Source organism: Engystomops pustulosus, chromosome 6 (assembly GCF_040894005.1).
Source record: "Engystomops pustulosus chromosome 6, aEngPut4.maternal, whole genome shotgun sequence".
Taxonomy (NCBI): domain Eukaryota; kingdom Metazoa; phylum Chordata; class Amphibia; order Anura; family Leptodactylidae; genus Engystomops; species Engystomops pustulosus.
Window position 1 is genome coordinate 11,000,717 of NC_092416.1, and position 20,455 is coordinate 11,021,171.

Here is a 20,455-nt window from a genome sequence, read left to right on the forward strand (position 1 = left end):
TCTGTTTCTGGCCGCCAAAAAGCAAAATGGCGGGAGCTGCCATTTTCTCGAGCGGGCGAAGTATTCGTCCGAGCAACGAGCAGTTTCGAGTACGCTAATGCTCGAACGAGCATCAAGCTCGGACGAATATGTTCGCTCATCTCTACTGGTAAGACATCGTAGACAACCTTAATTTTCTTCTTATTAAAAAATATACATAACATGGAAACACAAAAAACAACCAAAAAAACACAAGACAAAAAAATAAGCAAAGGTAACGCGTTTCGGACTATTGCATGTTCAGTCCTTAGTCATACCTGCCCTGCTTGTGTCCGCTTGAGGTTTAAATGGTAGAAAGGACTCATGTCCACAGGCGGATTTCCGGTGTGAAAATGACACGCCCGGTGGGGTGTGTGTTAGCAGCTATCTCTGTTACATGCTGAAGAGGATTGGAAATACAGGTAGATAGATTAATAGAAGTTGAGTAAATCTTCTTTATAATTGAGACCCTTGGGAAAGCGGGTATCTAAACTCTCCGCCTCTGTTGGGGCGTGCAAATTCTCCTATTGCGAGAACTGACATCCCAGTCATAGACCCCGCATGTATTTCTTTAAAATGTTTGGAAATGCCCGATAAATTTCGGGTACTGGAGATCGTGTGTGGATTTGCATCAGTAATATGTTCACTGATGCGATCTTTTAGTTTTCTCATTGTGCAGCCCACGTACTGCAGAGAACATTTAGAGCACTGAATAACATATACTACGTGTGACGATTCACAATTCATGTAGGTTCTAATAGTGTAAGTCATGTTGGTACTGATGGAAGTGAAAGTGTTTTTTTTGTTGATAAACTTACATACGTTGCACCGGGAGCCACCACATCTGTAACATCCTTTTACTTGGAGCCAAGAGCTTTTGGTTGCACTAGTGGTGAAGGTGTTAGGTGCAACCATATCACCAAGGGTTCTGGCTCTAGTAGAGACATAATTCACGCCCTTGGACAAGATAATTTTGAGGCTGGGATCGTGCTGTAAAATGGGCAGATGTTGTTTAATGATTTTAACAATGTCGTAAAATTGAATATTATATTGGGTGCTGAAGGTAAGTCTGGATTGCTCTTGTATAGTATTGTTTTTTGGTTTGGGTTGTAAATACATGGAACGTGGTTTGCTGTTCACTATGTTAATGGCACGTCTGCATGAGTTTTTGGAATAACCCCTCATTTTGAGTCTATGGGGCAGATTTACTTACCCGGTCCGTTCGCGATCCAGCGGCGCCTTCTCTGCGGTGGATTCGGGTCCGGCCGGGATTCACTAAGGTAGTTCCTCTGACGTCCACCATGTGGCGCTGCAGCCGGAAATCCGCCTGTGGACATGAGTCCTTTCTACCATGTAAACCTCAAGCGGACACAAGCAGGGCAGGTATGACCAAGGACTGAACATGCAATAGTCCGAAACGCGTTACCTTTGCTTATTTTTTTGTCTCGTGTTTTTTGGTTGTTTTTTCGTGTTTCCATGTTATGTATATTTTTTAATAAGAAGAAAATTAATGTTGTCTACGATGTCTTACCAGCGATTCTTCACTAACATTTCTTTCGGATGCTGGATCTCCCGCCCTTCTATACTTTTGCTTCCATTACTACTATTGTACCACACTGGATCCCCGGACCAGTTACAGGGACTTTCAGTGCACCCAGCCGAATCACACATCAAGAACACTGCAGCCTTCAGAGGGGTGAGCTGTTACCAAAACATTTTTTTGTCTTTTTTCATATTGCAATCGTTATATACTGCTCCCCAGTAATAATTATATACAGCCTCTCTAGTAATCACTATATACAGCCCCCCCGCAATCACTATATACAGCTCCCCCAGCAATCACTGTATACAGCTCCCCCAGCAATCACTATATACAGCTCCCCAGCAATCACTATATACAGCTCCCCCAGTAATCACTATATACAGCCACCCCAGCAATCACTATATATAAAGCTGCCCCTTAAATCACTATTTACAGCTCTCCCAGCAATCACCATATACAGCTCCCCCAGCAATCACTATATACAGCTCCCCCAGCAATCACCATATACAGCTCCCCCAGCAATCACTATATACAGCTCCCCCAGCAATCACCATATACAGCTCCCCCAGCAATCACTATATACAGCTCCCCCAGCAATCACTATATACAGCTCCCCCAGCAATCACTATATACAGCCCCCCCCAGAAATCACTATATATAAAGCTGCCCCTGAAATCACTATATACAGCCCCCCAGCAATCACTATATACAGCTCCCCCAGCAATCACTATATACAGCTCCCCCAGACATCACTATATACAGCCCCCCAGTAATCACTGTATACAGCTCCCCCAGCAATCAGTATATACAGCTCCCCCAGCAATCACTATATATAAAGCTGCCCCTTAAATCACTATTTACAGCTCTCCCAGCAATCACCATATACAGCTCCCCCAGCAATCACTATATACAGCTCCCCCAGCAATCACTATATACAGCTTCCCCAGCAATCACTATATACAGCTCCCCCAGCAATCACTATATACAGCTCCCCCAGCAATCACTATATACAGCCCCCCCCAGAAATCACTATATATAAAGCTGCCCCTGAAATCACTATATAAAGCCCTCCACCAATCACTATTTACAGCTCTACCAGCAATCACTATATACAGCCCCCCAGTAATCACTGTATACAGATCCCCCAGCAATCAGTATATACAGCTCCCCCAGCAATCACTATATACAGCTCCCCAGCAATCACTATATATAGCTCCCCCAACAATCACTATATACAGCTCCCCCAGCAATCACTATATACAGCTCCCCCAGCAATCACTGTATACAGATCCCCCAGCAATCACTGTATACAGCTCCCCCAGCAATCACTGTATACAGCTCCCCCAGCAATCACTGTATACAGCTCCCCCAGCAATCACTGTATACAGCTCCCCCAGCAATCACTGTATACAGATCCCCCAGCAATCACTATATACAGCCTCCCAGCAATCACCATATACAGCTCCCCCAGCAATCACTGTATACAGCTCCCCCAGCAATCACTATATACAGCCCCCCAGTAATCACTGTATACAGCTCCCCCAGCAATCACTATATACAGTCCCCCAGCAATCACTGTATACAGCTTCCAGTAATCCCTGTATAGAGCCCCCAGCAATCACTATATACAGCTGCCCCTGAAATCGCTATAAAAAAGCCCCCACCGATCACAATTTACAGCTCACTAGTTATAATGCAAGCTAAAACTGCTACGGAGTACAATAGCAACACTGGACCGCTCTCAAAGCGGTCTGACGTATTAATGTGGGTGGGATTTTGGGCGGGATTAGGGGAGGTGACTCACGCAGTCACCGCCGGCCTATGGAATAATATAATACATAATTCTATATTCTATATGAACATTTAACAATTACATTATTATTAATATTAATACATCTTATGGATAGAATCTGTTGCATCATTTTCATAGTTGCATTTTCATAGTTGCATCATTATACTGAGCTGCTTTCACTTTTTATTTTTTACCACTACAAGGATGGATACTGGAAAAAATTCATGTACATTTTTTTTGGGTGGTTTTAACGGGGGAAAACCTATGTAATCTTCACTCATTTGTTCCATCGAGCCATGACACAGCATTGAGCCTCGGGGCACGGGCAGGTGCTGCCGCCTTCTATTCTAATGCAAAGAACTTTCTGAAATAGTTTCCTTATCTCGTAGTTTCCAGTTACACGTCTGCGTAAGACGACATAGAAGTCATTCGGGACCGTTTTATATTGTGTCATAACATGTTTTGTAATAATTACTGTCAAGACCTTATAAAAAATCCTATAAGGAATGTACGAGGCTTGTTTTCAAGCTGCTGGCATGATAAAATCATGGAGCAGACCACCCTGTAGGCTTCTTAATGCTAATGCCAGCACATCGTGTAGTTAGGCTCGGTGAACTTTAGTTTAGCTAAAAAAACTATTTTCTTACATATGTAAATGAGCCCTCCGGTGCTACCCTACGTCATCTTCAGGGTGGCGGTGGCTTCCGATTATTCCCACCTCCTTCATATTACCCGTCCTAATTCAGGTGCAGAGAGCTGTGACGTCACCAAGCTCTCGGCACTTATCGGCGCCCGACTGTGCGGGACTCAGCGTCTGCGAATGCGCGATAAGTGGCGAGAGCTTGGCGACGTCACGGCTCTCGGCACCGGAAGGAGGACGTGTAATTTGAAGAAGGCGGGAATAATTAAATATCGGAAGCCATCACCAGCCCGAAGATGACGTAGGGTAGCACCGGAGGGCTCGTTTACATATGTAAGAAAACCGTTTTTTTAGCTAAACTAAAGTTTGCCGAGCCTACCTAAACTATGTGCCGGCATCAGCATTGAGGAGCCTACAGGGTGGTCTGCTCGCATGATTTCATCATACAAGTAGTGGTAGATTTCCTTTAACAACCTGTGCTTCTTAAGTTACATTCACACTGCCATATTGGGGACGTATATACAGCCGATGTATATACCGTATATATACGGCCAACGTATATACGGCCCCCGTAGATGCCAATGGGCACACTGCGCCATATAGAAGCGGTGCGGCACTGTACTTTTCCGTAGCGGGAGAAAGATAGGACATGTCCTAACTTTCCACGGAATACGGCGCTGTGCACCATACATTGCAAAGGAGAGGGGCGGGGGGGAGCAGCCCCTCAGCCCCTCCGCCTCTCCCAGGCACCGACGTGTTATTAACGTCTCATCGTTAATAACACAAAGTGAAGTTAATTAACCAGTGACCTATCTCGGGAAACAAATAGACCTGGCGCATGGATAATAAGAACCTGTGAGAGGAAAAGTCAGTACTAACCAAATGATACTTATATTTTTATGTATATTGATTATTCCAATTAGGATGCAGACACACAAATACGGAAGGACTATGTTACACCAGTTATGTTCAAGGTGTTAACGATATATTCCTCTAAAGCGGCCATCTTGGACCAAGAGAACCAAACAGCTGCCATTTTGAAAATCAAGCAGTCATTTTAGGTATTAGCCGGGGTCATTCCGGGGGTCAAGCTTTGTCCAGCTAATGACATGATTCAAACTGCACTTTTATGTAAACTGTTTGCTCGCCTGCCAGCTAGTTCTCCTTGACATTTAATGAGAAGCCAGTCTGTCCTTCACTCTTGTTATATATCCTACCACCAGCATATCTTATGTTTTGACTTGCCCGAGTCTTCTTCTCAGGGAAATTAGTATAAACAAGGCCTCTGAGAAGAAGTAGTTAACCTTATTATTGTGCTTGGAAAATCAGACAAAATTCCATGAGTTTGGTAAAGTTTTTAGCTAAAATTAGAAGAAGAGGCTTGTCAGTGGCCAAATATAGGACACATTGGGGCACATACCAAGAAAACCCAACACTTCAAGTCCACACCTCCCCCTAGACAGCAGGTGCACGATGATCCACACAGAAGTTCAATGGCATGAGTGGAAAAAGAAACGATCCCGGCACAAGTCCACGATCAGCATCAGGACCTGAGACTATCACAGATCAGGGGGATTAATACGGAGTCCTGATATTACACCGGGGGATTATATTTCTCATCATCAGTCATTTAGGACGACATTGGATCAATCAGAGATCAGAGACTGAACTTCTGGAGGGAGTTTACTGCACTGAAAGTAAAGGAGCCGAATAATATTACTACTACTACTAATAATAATAATAATTTCTTTATTTATATGCAGTAGCACAGCTTACGCAGCGCTGCACAGAGTTTCCCAATTCAGTATAATATTACACCCCAATTTTTCATTTTATTATTTTTTTTCTACAAAAGTTTCAAATATACCAAAAATTTCGTTCCACTTCACAATTGTATCCCATTTGTTGTTGATCGGGGGGCGGGCCATCAGATTGAGACTGAGCACGGAATTTAACTTTAAAATTGTGTCACAAGATCAAGCACTTACATGCACCAGGAAGAAGAAGGTGAACTCCAGGGACCTGAGTGGGGAAGTGACACATGCAGGATATCGGGTGCAGGATCTTAGTGACTCCCCGCACAGCGCATTATACACGGACAATGCACTTACATGCACCAGGAAGAAGAAGGTGAACTCCGGGGACCTGAGTGGGGAAGCGACACATGCAGGATATCAGGCGCACGATCTTAGTGAATCGCAGCACAGCGCATTATACACGGACAATGCACTTACATGCAGCGGGAAGAAGAAGAAAAGATAAGATGATCCTTTATTAGTTCCACAGTGGGGAAATTCACAGCGTTACAGCAGCAGAGAGGGTACAGAGAGTGAAGTACAAACTATGACAACAATAATATTAGGGATAAATGAACAAAAAGAAAAGGGGGATAAAAAGACAAAAAAGAGACAAGCAATGATCGGCAGTTTGATGTTTAGTCTGTGGATGGGACCTGCAGGGACTGATTAGGTGGGGGGCGCAGGTTACTTCTGTTTGGGCCTTGTTTGTTGAACAGCCTGATGAAGGTGAACTACGGGGACCTGAGCGGAAAGTGACACATGCACGATATCGGGCGCAGGATCTTAGTGACCCCCTGCACAGTGCATTATACACGGACAATGCACTTACATGCACCAGGAAGAAGAAGGTGAACTCCGGGGACCTGAACGGGGAAGTGACACATGCAGGATATCGGGCGCAGGATCTTAGTAACTCCCTGCACAGCGCATTATACACGGACAATGCATTTACATGCACCAGGAAGAAGAAGGGTCTTCTGCTGCTGTAGCCCATCTGCCTCAAAGTTGGACGTACTGTGCGTTCAGAGATGCTCTTCTGCCTACCTTGGTTGTAACGGGTGGCAATTTGAGTCACTGTTGCCTTTCTATCAGCTCGAACCAGACTGCCCATTCTCCTCTGACCTCAGGCATCAACAAGGCATTTCCGCCCACAGAACTGCCGCTCACTGGATGTTTTTTCTTTTTCGGACCATTCTCTGTAAACCCTAGAGATGGTTGTGCGTGAAAATCCCAGTAGATCAGCAGTTTCTGAAATACTCAGACCAGCCCTTCTGGCACCAACAACCATGCCACGTTCAAAGGCCACAAATCACCTTTCTTCCCCATACTGATGCTCGGTTTGGACTGCAGGAGATTGTCTTGACCATGTCTACATGCCTAAATGCACTGAGTTGCCGCCATGTGATTGGCTGATTAGAAATTAAGTGTTAACGAGCAGTTGGACAGGTGTACCTAATAAAGTGGCCGGTGAGTGTATACATTTAATACACCCAAAAATCTCAATGTTCTACGTCAGGTTCAGTCACGTTATAACAAAAGGGGATCCTGTCCTTCCATCATTTCATGAATATCTCATGTCTATCTGACCATCCATCTAAGACAGGAAAAAGCTGTGAAGTGAGAAAAAGAATAAGATGAAAACAACTCCAATTTCTACCATAAATACAAAAACAAACTAAACCGACATAGAAAATTAACACCATTCGAAGACCTATGTATCTCTCCAACCCCCACTACACACACAATTTCAAAAATATACAGTCTTATTCTGGACAAATGGGCGGATGAACCCCCCCATTTTATAAAAGCTTGGGAGGAAGAACTATGCCAAAGCTTCACCCCGGCAAACTGGGACAAGGCGTTCTTTCAGACACACAAGACTTCGATCTCCACCAAAACACAGGAAACAAATTATAAAATTATGTCAAGGTGGTACTGGGTCCCAACTAAACTAGCTAAAATTTACCCGACATGTTCAAACGAATGTTGGAGATGCAGAGGAGCCCCAGGAACAATGCTACACATTTGGTGGCAATGCCCCATAATCCAACCTTTCTGGGAATCGGTTTGCAAAATAACCTCTGAACTGACAGGACACAACATACCCAATGACCCATCCAGACTACTACTCTCATTATCTAATATGTCAGGAAAGGACAACAAACATACATTAACAAACTTTCTCTTAATAGCTGCACGTACACTGATCCCCAGACTATGGAAAACAGACAGAAGACCTACCATCACTTTTTCGGCTGATTTCTCGCTCTCCAACTTCAAAACTTTTTCATTTTTACGTGTACAGACCTGTGTGAGGGCTTATTTTGTGCGTAACAAATTTTACTTTCCCGTGATGTTATTTATTTTAACATGCCGTGTACTGCGAAGCTGAAAAAAAATTCCAAATGTGGAAAAATTGAAAAAAAACCGCATGTGCGTCACGTTCTTGTGGGCTCAGTTTTTACGACTTTCACTCTTCGCTCCAAATAACACGCCTACTTTATTCTTTAGTTCGGTGCGATCGCGGTGATACCAAATGTATATAGGTTTTATTGTGTTTTAATACATTTTCAAAAATTAAACGAATGTGTACAAAAAAGAAAAAAAAAATTTTGCCATCTTCTGACGCTAATAACTTTTTCATACTTTGGCGCACGGAGATGTGTGAGGGGTCATTTTTTGCGAAATGAAGCGACGTTTTCATTGCTACCATTTTGAGGTCTGTGCGACATTTTGATCATTTTTTATTTCATTTTTTATGTTATGTAAAAAGGTGTAAAAGTCGCATTTCTGACATTTGGGCGCCATTTCCCGCCTCGGAGGTCACCGCCGGCCGTAACCGTTTTTATATTTTGATAGATCGGGCAATTTGGGACGCGGCGATACCTAATATGTCTGTGATTTTTACTGTTTGTTATGTTTTATATCCGTTCTAGGGAAAGGGGTGTGATTTGAATTTTTCATATTTTATTAATTTTTTTTATTTTTTAAACTTTTTTTTTTCTTTTTTTTTCACTATTTTTTAGACCATCTAGGGTACATTAACCCTAGATGGTCAGATAGCTCCTACCATATATGGCATTTTTGCAGGTCATACATTACAATGAGCCACTGGCTCATTGTAATGAACCTGCATAAATCATGTAGCCTCGGGTCAAAAGAAGACCCGAGGCTACCATGGTAACCGATCGCCGCCCCCCGATGACGTTCGGGGGCGTGGCGATCGAAAAAAAGATGGCGGCGCCCGCGCGCCGCCGTCTTTTAAACGCCCCAGGCGACTTTGCCGGTGGCGTTTAGAGGATTAATAGCCGCGATCGGTGCAAGCACCGACCGCGGTTATTAGCGGTGGGGGTTTTGTGCAAAATGCAAATACCCCCACCTCTGTATGAAGAGGACTCAGCCCGTGAGCCCTCTTCATAAATCCCTTATACCTCTGCGCCATAGAGCTACGGCGCAGAGCGTTAAGGGGTTAAGGAGATATTATACTTACAAAAAAATGGAAGAACTCAGAATAGAATACAAAGAAACTCAAGACAAATACTCAAATATCTGGTCCCCATGGATCACATTCATGGACTCCCCAAGATACCTTATCATAGCTGACTAAAAACAAAGTAATTATTCTACATACAGAAAAATAGACCTACGAAACAAACCAGAACACAAAATCCCCTTCCCTCTACCCTACCTGCACATCCTCCCCTCTCCCCCATCCCATTTTGGTTTATCTTACAAGAATGATAATTGTGATGAATCTTAATGTTTTACTGTTATCTCGAACAAATTATATTTACCTTTAAGATTAATCATATCTTCAGCAAGAAAGATATTCTTCTGTAATCCCTTTTTTTTTACTTGTTATTGTTACATTTTCTCAATAAAGCAAGATTGATAAATTAATACCATTAATAATAGAAATATTCTTACAGGATATAAATGTAGAACTGATACAGATTATTAGGTAATCTGCAGAGACGAAGACAACACGAGCGCTGCACATCTGTAGGTAAATAACAAAATTTTAACTGCAATTTTGCTGTGACATACAGTAGTGGAGGAGGGGAAGGTAACAAGCATGTCAGTGGGGGTAGTCTGCTGGTAGATGTCCTTTAATGATAGTAAAAACATTGATGTATCTTAGGTTGGATTTTCCTGTGGTGTTTACAATGGGGCACATTTACTAAGGGTCCGCAGCCACGAATCCGTCGGGTTTTTCCCGAATATTTCCTCTTTGCACTGTAGTTCACTGGATTGTGGCGCACGCAATCTATTTTTGGCACAATCGCGCCGACTTTCGCGCGACAGAAATCGAAGGGCGTGGCCACCGGACAACCTGAAGGATTCGGAAAAACCGCAGAATTTAAAAAGCCATTTGTGTTGCAAGATCAAGCACTCACATACACCAGAAAAAAGCAGGTGAACTCCAGCGGACCTCGGCGCAGCAGCGACACCTGGTGAATATCGGCGCACGGACCTTAGTGAATCCCAGCAGAACCCGAATCAGCGTCGGAGAACCCGCCGCTGGATCGCGACTGGACCGGGTAAGTATGTATGCCCCAATGTGTTTTAAAAGGACTTACCTGTCACCAGATTTTTAACTAATAAGCCTGATAACAAGTTCCCATAGCACTTTACTAACTTGTGTCCACACAGTTTATAGCTAACAAAATCCATAGTTCCTATACCCACAAAATGAAGTTTAGAAGCCTACCTGGCACCATGCCTGAGGGAGCAGGATGTCCCAAGGGCTTGTGATATCCATGCACCGCAATGTGTCTCTTACCTCATGTCTGATCTTCCACCCTCCCTCCTGCAGTGCAACCCAAAGAAAGGAGGGACTCCAAAATGAAAAAATTTCAAATGTATTGGTACAAACTCAACACTAATGAGAGTGCATGATAAAACAGGGTAAAATTAAAAATATAAATAAAACCTTCTTAGATTTATAAAACAGGGTAAAATTAAAAATATAAATAAAACCTTTTTAGAAGGATTTATTTATATTTTTAATTTTACCCTGTTTTATCATGCACTCTCATTAGTGTTGAGTTTGTACCAATAAATTTGAAATTTTGTCATTTTGGAGTTGAGTCAATATATGCTCCTATAGTGGTGGTCAGCGACCGTGTAGTCTAGCCTTTTTTATCCCTATTTGAGTGATGATGGAGAGTCAGGAATGCAAACTGAGTCAAAAGGTGTTGGTGCCCACCGGTGTTCTCACCGCTACACCGGTGGGCCCGTCTGACCCTGCAGATCTGCATTGTATTGCACTGGTTTGAATATAATTATTCTTTTGCATTACTTGATTACTTGGCATAGTTGTTTGTTTGAGCTAATCTTGAGCAGATTTCACAAATGGTAGAAGGACACACATCTTCCATTTATTTAGTGGGCCACACATCCCCCTATTAGGTAGGCCGTTATTGGAGTATTAAAGCCAAATGTTGCACTGTGATGATAGGGAATTGATGGTATGTTTCTTTTCTTTTCTTCAGGTTACAATCAGGATGGTTTCACTAAATGATAACCGGACCTCACCCAACACAACTGAATATTTGATTTACTACTGGCTGTAGGTTACTGTTCTACATTGTGTTACTTAGCCATTGTTAAAGGACATCTACCACCAGGATGAAGGATTGTTAACCAAGCACACTTCCATAGTGGTGTGTGTCCCCTCTGCCAGGATCTGCTCTTCTTTTAACTTTTGATGCCTCTATTTTTACAGTACATAGCTTTTAAAATTATGCAAATGAGCCCAAGAGGCTTCGGGCTCCATAGGTGTTAATGGAGCATGGAGCCCCTAAGGTTCATTTGCATAGTTTTTCAAGCTTTTTTTTTTCTTAAAAACAAGATCATAGGAAGCCTAAAAGGAGCAGATCCTGCCAGAGGGGGCACACAGCCGTATGTCAGTTTGCTTGCTTTACAATCCTTCGTGGTAGATGTGATTTAATGTCTACACTTCGTAACCTACAGTAATAATCTCATAATAATAATAATAACAATAATCTCTTATCTAAGTGGAATATAAAAGGGATGTTGAGAGTTTTTTGCCTTTATTCCAATGTTTTTGCTGTTTGATATCAAAGGGAAACAAAGAAGTTTGCAACAAATTGTAGAAATGTTCAAGCAAGAACTTGTAGATGTGTCCACTCTAAGCCATTTGGTTAATGCACAGTAGATGGGATACATGTTTGATCGTGAATAATACAATCTAGTATTGTTTTTAAAGGGGTCAAGCTAACATTTGTACTGTAACCTTTTTATTGTTCAGTTTTGACCTTTATAGTTATAAATATTTCATAGAAGTAAGAGAGGACCTTGAAAAATGTAAAAAAATTCAGAAGGGAATGAGAATGCACCCATGAGTCCTCTGGTTTAGGACAAGTTTGGATGTTGGAATGACCTAGATCAGTGGTGGCGAACCTATGGCACAGGTGCCAGAGGCGGCACTCAGAGCCCTTTCTGTGGGCACCCGGGCCATTGCCCCAGCACAACAGACAGGACTCAAAGAATCTTCTACAGTTCCAAGTAATTTAAAAGATGCTGCTTTCAGTCATATTTTGATACTTACTTCGCTACTTGGGGCTGTAGTAAGAGGGAGAATGAGTAGATAGGGCCGAATTACCTTTGGAGGACCTCCTGCTGGGTACGGAGGAACACTCTAGAGAAGCTAAAATAATGCAAATTTTCCATCTTTCTTTCTACTGTGTGTCCTCAGGAGGCCAATATGATTGAAAGTTGTTGCAGAACATGGAGCAATAAGTTGCTGCTTTAATTTTGGTTGGCACCTCGTGATAAATAAGGTAGTTTTGGGTTGCAGTTTGGGCAGTCGGCTGCTAAAAGGTTCACCATCACTGACCTAGAACGACAAGGAGGCTTAATTCACTTAGTTTCCACCTCTTCTTCATAAAAACCCTTGCGTACAACATGGTTCTGAAACTAAAAATTCTTAATGAGCTTTACATTTCTCCTATCTTGTCTTCTTAGGTCATCTCATGAGCTTAAAATTTTACAGAAGATCTCAATAATATTATACAGCATCATTTTCATTCTCGGGATTATTGGAAATGGATTAGTCATCTGGATTGCCAGATTCAGGATGAAGAAGACAATCAGTGTCATGTGGTTCCTCCACTTGGCCATCGCGGACCTCCTGTGCTGCGCTTCTATCCCTATGCGCATTGCTGAGTGGTCTTTCAGTGGTATATGCTCAGTGTCATCAGGTATTTACTGCTTGATGAATAATATTCTGTTTTATTTGAACCTGAGCGTCAGTGTCCTCCTCCTGACGGCCATGAGTGTTGATCGCTGGGTATCGGTCATGTGGCCATTTTGGGCTAAAGATCATAGGACACTTAAACTAGTGAGAATCACTGCAGGAATTATCTGGGGGCTGAGTTTTATTTGGACTGGAATATTGTTTTTCTATTTTCACTTCCTTCATAATGTAAAGAAGAGCTATGTTCAAGACCTGATCGTTGACCTGATCAGCTTAGTTCTAATGTTTGTGATCCCTTTTCTCATCATCTTCACCAGTTATGTCACAATTTATCTCAAACCTAGAAAAAGTAGTAGACTCCAGAGATCTCAGAGACCCTACAGGATCATCACCGCTGTCATATTGTGTTTCTTCATCTGTTGGGCTCCGTATTACATCTGGGCGCTAACAAGTCAGTTCCAATATGATACAACAGATATTGTAATTAAATGCCTGGCTTATCTTAACAGTTGCATCAACCCAATTATTTATGTTATTATGGGCCAGGATTTTAGACACAGTTTCCTGAGATCAATCCCCTTCAGGGTAGAGAAAGCTTTAAGTGAACCTCCTGATGACCTTGGGAGAGAACAAGAGGATCCCGATCGTACTCCAGCTACTGATGTTTAGCCCCTTCATCATGACAACATGGTGGGGAACTGGCCCTTGTGTCTGCAGCCTGAAAATTCACATGGTGAGGTATTGTGTACATTCGTGGGTTTATATTGTCACACTGATGACATCACAGTGATATATAGGGAGCTTGGACATATATATGGGAGACACATAAGTATCTTTTCTATATGTCTGTATTTATAGGGCAGGATAGGAAGGATAGATTCTTACCAGGGAACACTGTTATCATTGACAATTATTGACAAAAAGTGTATATTTTATTAATTAATAATACACAGAAAATTACAAACATATGATCACCATGATTAAAAACCAACCCATAAAAACAATCCCTGGTGGACAAAAAGGTGCATAGCCATTCCTGAAGTAGTGTTATCACAGTACAGGTGAATAAATAGCCTGGAGGGCACTGGATATAATATTAATAAAGCAAGTTCAGATGAATAAGTTAACGACACGTAATATCGGTCACATCAAATAGTACTAATGAACCTCCATAAAATATGGTTTAATTTCAATACTAGTGCCCCTAATATATCACTAGCTATATAGATTGTACTCTAAATCCTGGTAGGTAAGCGCCTAACAATAGCAGACATACAAGTATATAAAGTGCATAGTGCAAAGAAATTCATGTATACCGACCAGGTTGCATCATGCTCAGGAGAGATGGCGATGGACCACAGAACCCCGACGCGCGTTTCGCCGTCGCTTCTCTGCTGGCTAGTACAGCAGGAAGAAGAAAGAAGAGGAGCCGCCAGGAGCCGGAGGGTATGTAAGTTTATTTACTTTATTGACTCGTGTATAAGCCGAGGTGAGGTTTTTCAGGAAATTTTTTGTGCCGAAAACTCGGCTTATAGGGAGTATATAGGGTAAATTAAAATGCCTGTATGTACCCCAAAAAAAAGACACCAAAGAATGAAAAAGGCATTTTTTTGTACAAAAGATTAACATTTTTAAAAATCTGCTAAAGCCTAAAAAAATGTGGGGCGTTACTATCACCGCACTGGCGCAATCGATGCCACAAACGCTTTTAAGTCGACGTCTGAGTCTGTTTCTATGCGAGGCTCTGTCTGCCATGTTAATCATTGTCATATCTGTATGAAACATTAGAAAACGTTAGAAAACGTTCCGTGGCAAGGTATGTCTCTCAACAACCACTTTTAAACACCCAAAGCTCTGTGTGTCAGTGTTACTCTGACATGGTTTTCTATTGCTGTCACAAATGATTCAAACAGACATGTGCAACACCCCTGCCAACGCAGTGTGCTGCAAAATACTGCTCCTAATAGATGTAATAGGAACCAGTGAGCCCCCAAGTGTCTAGAAAAGGTGATGCGGCTGCCTAAATATCTACATAAGAAGGAATGTTGTTATTGTGACCAATCAGATGCATTTTTGTTCATATATTGTACAGAGGTGCTGGTTGGATGAGGAGCTTGCCGTCTCCCAAAGGGAGTTATTAAAACTCCCTGGTGGCTGGAAGGTTCTAGTTCTTCCTAAAACAGAGGATTGAAAGAATGTGTCTGAGATCTGCTGTCTTAGACGCATGGCCTAAAGAGCTACAAGGCCCCTACAGACCTCCATCGTGAGGAGCCATCCATCCACCTACAGCCTGAAGTTACCTATTCCAGCCTGAGAGCAACTCCTGCAGATCACCATCCAACCAGCCATCTTGACCCAGTTAATTGTTCCTGCTATTTGGGCCATTGCCGTGTTCCTGAATAAATGAACTGTGAGTTTGATATCCCTTGTCTCCGAGTCATGCCTCTGTACGGCTGAGAACAACATGGACACCTCATTTACCACCACCAGGGATCCATACATCTACATCAGGGTTTCCCCAGGGAGAAACATCCTGCACCTTCAGCCTCTCCCTCCAAGGTCTCTGTTCCCTGGTAACCCGCACCATGACCATAGACAAGCGCTAGGCCGTGCTCCGCCAGCCACTCTTGTACCTCAGGGATCCAGCTGCCCCAAGCCAGAAAAGGCTAGGCTCTGGTTGCACACGGGGTTAGAGGTTATTTGTCTCGTAATCCTATTTTTGTTTAAAATTGTTCAAGACTTTTATTAAAACCATATTCTTCAAGCAGATTAGTTGCAAATCGATCTCTGTAATTCCCTTTGTTATACACTTCGGAGATCTGGAAATTTCTATGAGGAAGCCCTTCATATGTCCTAAAATTTGCATAATTAGGAAGGGAGCTCTTTGTACATTCTGTTCCAGAGTATCTCTGCAACACTAGAATTGGGTTTCTCTGTGGAATATTGTTTTACACTTACTCTTCAATGCTGCTAATCCATAAAAAAGGTATTAGCATCTGAGATCATTTCCCATAAATGCAGCAAAATAGTCCTTTAGAAACTACATTGTTGTCCTTGGATATGACCACCACTGCTGGTATGATTGCACAAAAAATAAACAGTTTTTGCAGAGATTGACGGGAATTACTGCATGTCACACAGCCGTCTTGTTGTAGTGAACACTGAATTAGTCAGACCTCAATAGCATTTGCTTGAAGAGTGTGGCGGTGGTTGTATCCAAGGATGACAATCTCATCTGTATGGGACCTTAAAACTACTTTTATCTTCACACAGGTGCATTTTTTAAAATTAAATCCAATTGAAGAAATGTATTTACATGGCAGATGAATTCAATGTGAATATCTTCACATCCTTGAAGTCCAATTATATTATCAGGATTGTTCAGTAACTTTGAGGTTCATATAAGGGAAATTCCAGCAAAAAATTACAACTATATAAAATTAACAAAAAAAAAACTAAAATAAATGGTCAAAAAGTCTAAAAATAGAATAAGTTTGGGTTACAAACACTTTAACCGATCATTGGAGTAAGGAAAATGTTGTACCTATCAACAAACAGATGTGAGATATTTGATATATGAGATTTTATTTAGATTGGGTAGATAAATAATCAAAAAAAAGGCAGTGCATCACCAAAATAATAAGGTTCTTCATTCACTCAGGGTGCAACATTTTGGCTCCTCCCACATGACTTTCTCCAGAAATTGGAGGTAGGTACACGGTGAGGTTTTTGTGGGAAGGGCATCAATTACCAAGATCCAAAAAGATTGACAAAAAAAGCATAAAATTACATATATATAAAATGTACAAATCAGTATCTATATTACAGAGGATGATAACATGATCATAACAATACACATCCATAGAAAAATACATTTGCTTCGTCCTAGTAAGAGGAGTAGTAAGGGTACATTCACACGGCGGGCGTATATCGTTGCCGGGGAGAGGAGGAGTGTGAGAGCGCCGCCTACCCCCGCCCCTCTCTATAGAGTAACTTAGGGCCCGGTGCCGTATTCGGTAGAAAGATAGGACATGTTCTATCTTTCTACGGTCTATGGAAAGGTACGGTCCCGCACGTGTGCTGCACCATACCACTCCTGTACAGCGTTGTGAGGCCATTGCGGTGTATGGGGGACGTATTCGTATTCGTGTGAATGTAGCCTAAGAGAGTAAAAGACTTCTTTTATTATAGCACTACATCCTGCTATTGTGGACATAAAGGGGGTCATTTACTAAGGGCCCGATTCGCGTCTCCCCGACGTGTTACCCGAATATTTCAGATTTGCGCCGATTTCCCCTGAATTGCCCCGGGATTTTGGTGCACGCGATCGGATTGTGGCGCATCGGCGCTGGCATGCACGCAACGGAAATCAGGGGGGAATGAGAACCCGATGGATTCTGAAAAAACGCCGCATTTAAAACAAAAAATGGAGCTTGCACTTACCTTCACTAGGAATAGGCCGGTGAACTTGAGCGTGTTCCGATGCTTTTCAGCGCAGCAGCTCCACCTGGTGGACATCGGAGGAACTGCCTTAATAAATCCCGTCCGGACCCGAATCCAGCGCAGAGAATGTGCCGCTGGATCGCGAATGGACCGGGTAAGTAAATCTGCCGCAAAGAGTTATAAAAGTTCTGCTAATTACCCTGTGGCGCTCAAAAAAAGTTGCAAATTAGAGACAAATTTACTAACTGCGCCAAAAAAATTTTCTGTCTGACTTTGCACTAGAAAGAATTTGCAAACTTCTTCACGGGTGTCCGCGCCAGTTTTGTGTTGCGGCTGCTCTGTGTCCGACAAGACAAAAAATATGCAGCTTAAGATGCTGTTAATGCTTAGTCGGACCCAGCAACACAATTCTGTCTGCGCCACAATCCTGTAGCATAAAGAAAGTGCACAGGAAAAAATTGGTGTACTCAGGCCAGTTCAGATTCATGTAGATCGTGTGAGACATTTGCTGAATCTGGCGCCCCCTGCACACTACACAGGCAAACTGCACCTAGTACACACTGCACTAGTTTTGATGAATGGCCAATGTTTTTTGAGCAGAAACATCGCTTTTTCATATGGATTTAATCACAATTTTTTTCACCTGACCGTGTTAGTATGATGTACTGACTCCTCGCGGGATAGTCACTGGGGCACATTTACTAAGGGCTTTGCGCCAGTTTTCTGTCGGACTTTGCACATTATTTTTGGTGCAAACTGCTTGCACAGGTATTTAAGAAGTGTCTGCGCCACATTTCTGCACTAAAGTGGGAATTGTGGTGCCGATTCACCAGGAAGAAGAAGGTGAACTCCGGTGGACCTGAGCGGAGAAGCCACACATCCAGGATATCGGGCGCACAATTAGTGCATGATCATCGCGCAATGCACTTTCTGTGTACTCCGCGGAGCAGGTAAGTAAATGTGCCCGACTGTACAGGAGATGACAGTACCATTAATAGCATCATGTAAAAGAATGGGCTACCAGCACAAGGACCAGGCACAGGGTCATCATCAATAGGTTATACATCTGGACTGGGGGCAGGTTGAGGATCCTCTTGCTCTTCGCAAGGGTCATCAGGATTTTCATCTAAGGCACTTTGAATCCTGAAGGGGATAAATCTGAAGAAATTGAGTTTGAAATGCAACTATTAAAGCAAGCGAGGCAGGTAATAACAGCATTTACTATAAGGAATGGAAAATCAAAGCTATAATACTTAGGAAGTAATGGGCAGATGTGATACGGAGCCCAGCAGATGAAGAAACCCAATATAACAGCGGTGATGATCCTGTAGGGTCTCTGAGATCTCTGGGGTCTATTACTATTTCTAAATTTGAAGAAAATGGTGACATAAGTGATTAAGATAATGAGAAAGGGGATCACAAACATTATGACTAAGCTGATAATTGGAGATGTTACTATTAGTAACCGGATAACTGCAGACAAAATAAAACTCAACACCCAGATAATTCCTGCAGTGATTCCCACCAGTTTACGTGTCCTATGGACTCTGGCCCAAAATGGCCACATGACCGATACCCAGCGATCAATACTCATGGCCGTCAGGAGGAGGACACTGGTGACCATGTTAAAATATAACATAAAAATATCAACAAAGCAAAGAATAATTGAGGATGAAGACATATTACACATCCCAGTGGCCCAGCCTGCAACATACAGAGGCATAGAAGCGCAGCACAGGAGGTCCGCGATGGCCAGGTTGAGGAACCAAACGGCACTGATTGTCTTCTTCATCCTGAATCCGGCAATCCAGATGACTAATCCATTCCCAATAATCCCAAAAATAAAAACAATGCTGGATATTGTAATTGCAACTTTCTGTAAAATGTTGATCTCGTTTGAGCTGCCATCAATCGTTGTGTCATTTGTATCATAGTCGGCAATAGTTGACCTGAGAAGACGTAAAACGGTGCAATTAGGATCTTAAAGATTTCACCATTTATGAAATATCTTTGTTTTGTTCTGTGGTATATTTAGAGTTTGGAGAAAAATGTAATTAACATGAGATTGTTGCTCTTAGTCTTCCGAAGTAGCCCCATCCTCTCCAGGAGCAAGTGGTCCAGAGGGCCATTTGGGCCTGGAGAGAACATACAAGCTCTTTGCAGATGTTGACCAGGATGGGATTTGATCCCAGGACCCCAGTGCTGCAAGGCTCTAGTGCAAACCACTAAGCCACCTTGCAACACCAGAGGTTTAAGGACAAAATATACATTTTTGCTCAATATTGGCTAATGTAATACCCTAAATATGTCAATATATTTTTGTATAAGAAACATCCTGAGCTCAAAATATATACCAATGAGTAGTATATCTTGGTTACAACAGCTTCATTATAATTGGGCATATATCTAGTATTCCCAACATTCTCACTAGTTTTGACATGTTGATACAGCAGGGCATTAACACAGAACTTTAAATGCAAATTGAGTAGAGATGAGCGAGCACTAAAATGCTCGAGTGCTCATTATTCGAGACAAACTTTTCCCGATGCTCGAGTGCTCGTATCGAATAACGAGCCCCATTGAAGTCAATGGGAGACTCGAGCATTTTTCACTGAAAGAACACATTGAAAGAACACCGAAGAACACATTGCAGATGTTTCCGTACATCTGCTAACTTATCCGAAGACACGGGTGCAGAACAGTGTTCTTCACAATAGTATCTGAGAATAATATGTGTGAAGAACACATTGCAGATGTATGGAAACACTATTGTTTTCACACTATTATTGTTACTATTGTGAAGAACACCGTTCTGTAAAATATAACTTTTATTAGTACGAAATAAAAATAAAGAAGTGTTTCCCAAGTAAATACATTTCTTTAAAAGCCCAATGTTTGTGTGGAGTGTGTCTTTGTTATTAATATTTATTATTTAACAGTATTGGTCTGTTCACACTGGTAGGCGTCATTGACACTAGATCTCAGTGTCTATTAGATA

General features: G+C 42.2%; 2 protein-coding genes across 3 annotated transcripts in view; both read left to right on the forward strand.

Annotated features, from left to right (window-relative positions):
* The window catches only part of LOC140065212 (C3a anaphylatoxin chemotactic receptor-like), a 30,663-nt gene extending 16,980 nt beyond the window's left edge, over nt 1-13,683 (forward strand). The window contains exons 2-3 of the mRNA XM_072112815.1: nt 11,288-11,364; nt 12,783-13,683. Of these exons, the coding sequence (XP_071968916.1) occupies nt 11,288-11,364; nt 12,783-13,683 (978 nt within the window). The remainder of the gene's footprint in view (nt 1-11,287; nt 11,365-12,782) is intronic.
* Nucleotides 1-20,455, forward strand: part of LOC140134567 (myeloid cell surface antigen CD33-like) — a 336,522-nt gene that overhangs the window by 133,297 nt on the left and 182,770 nt on the right. The window lies entirely within an intron of this gene.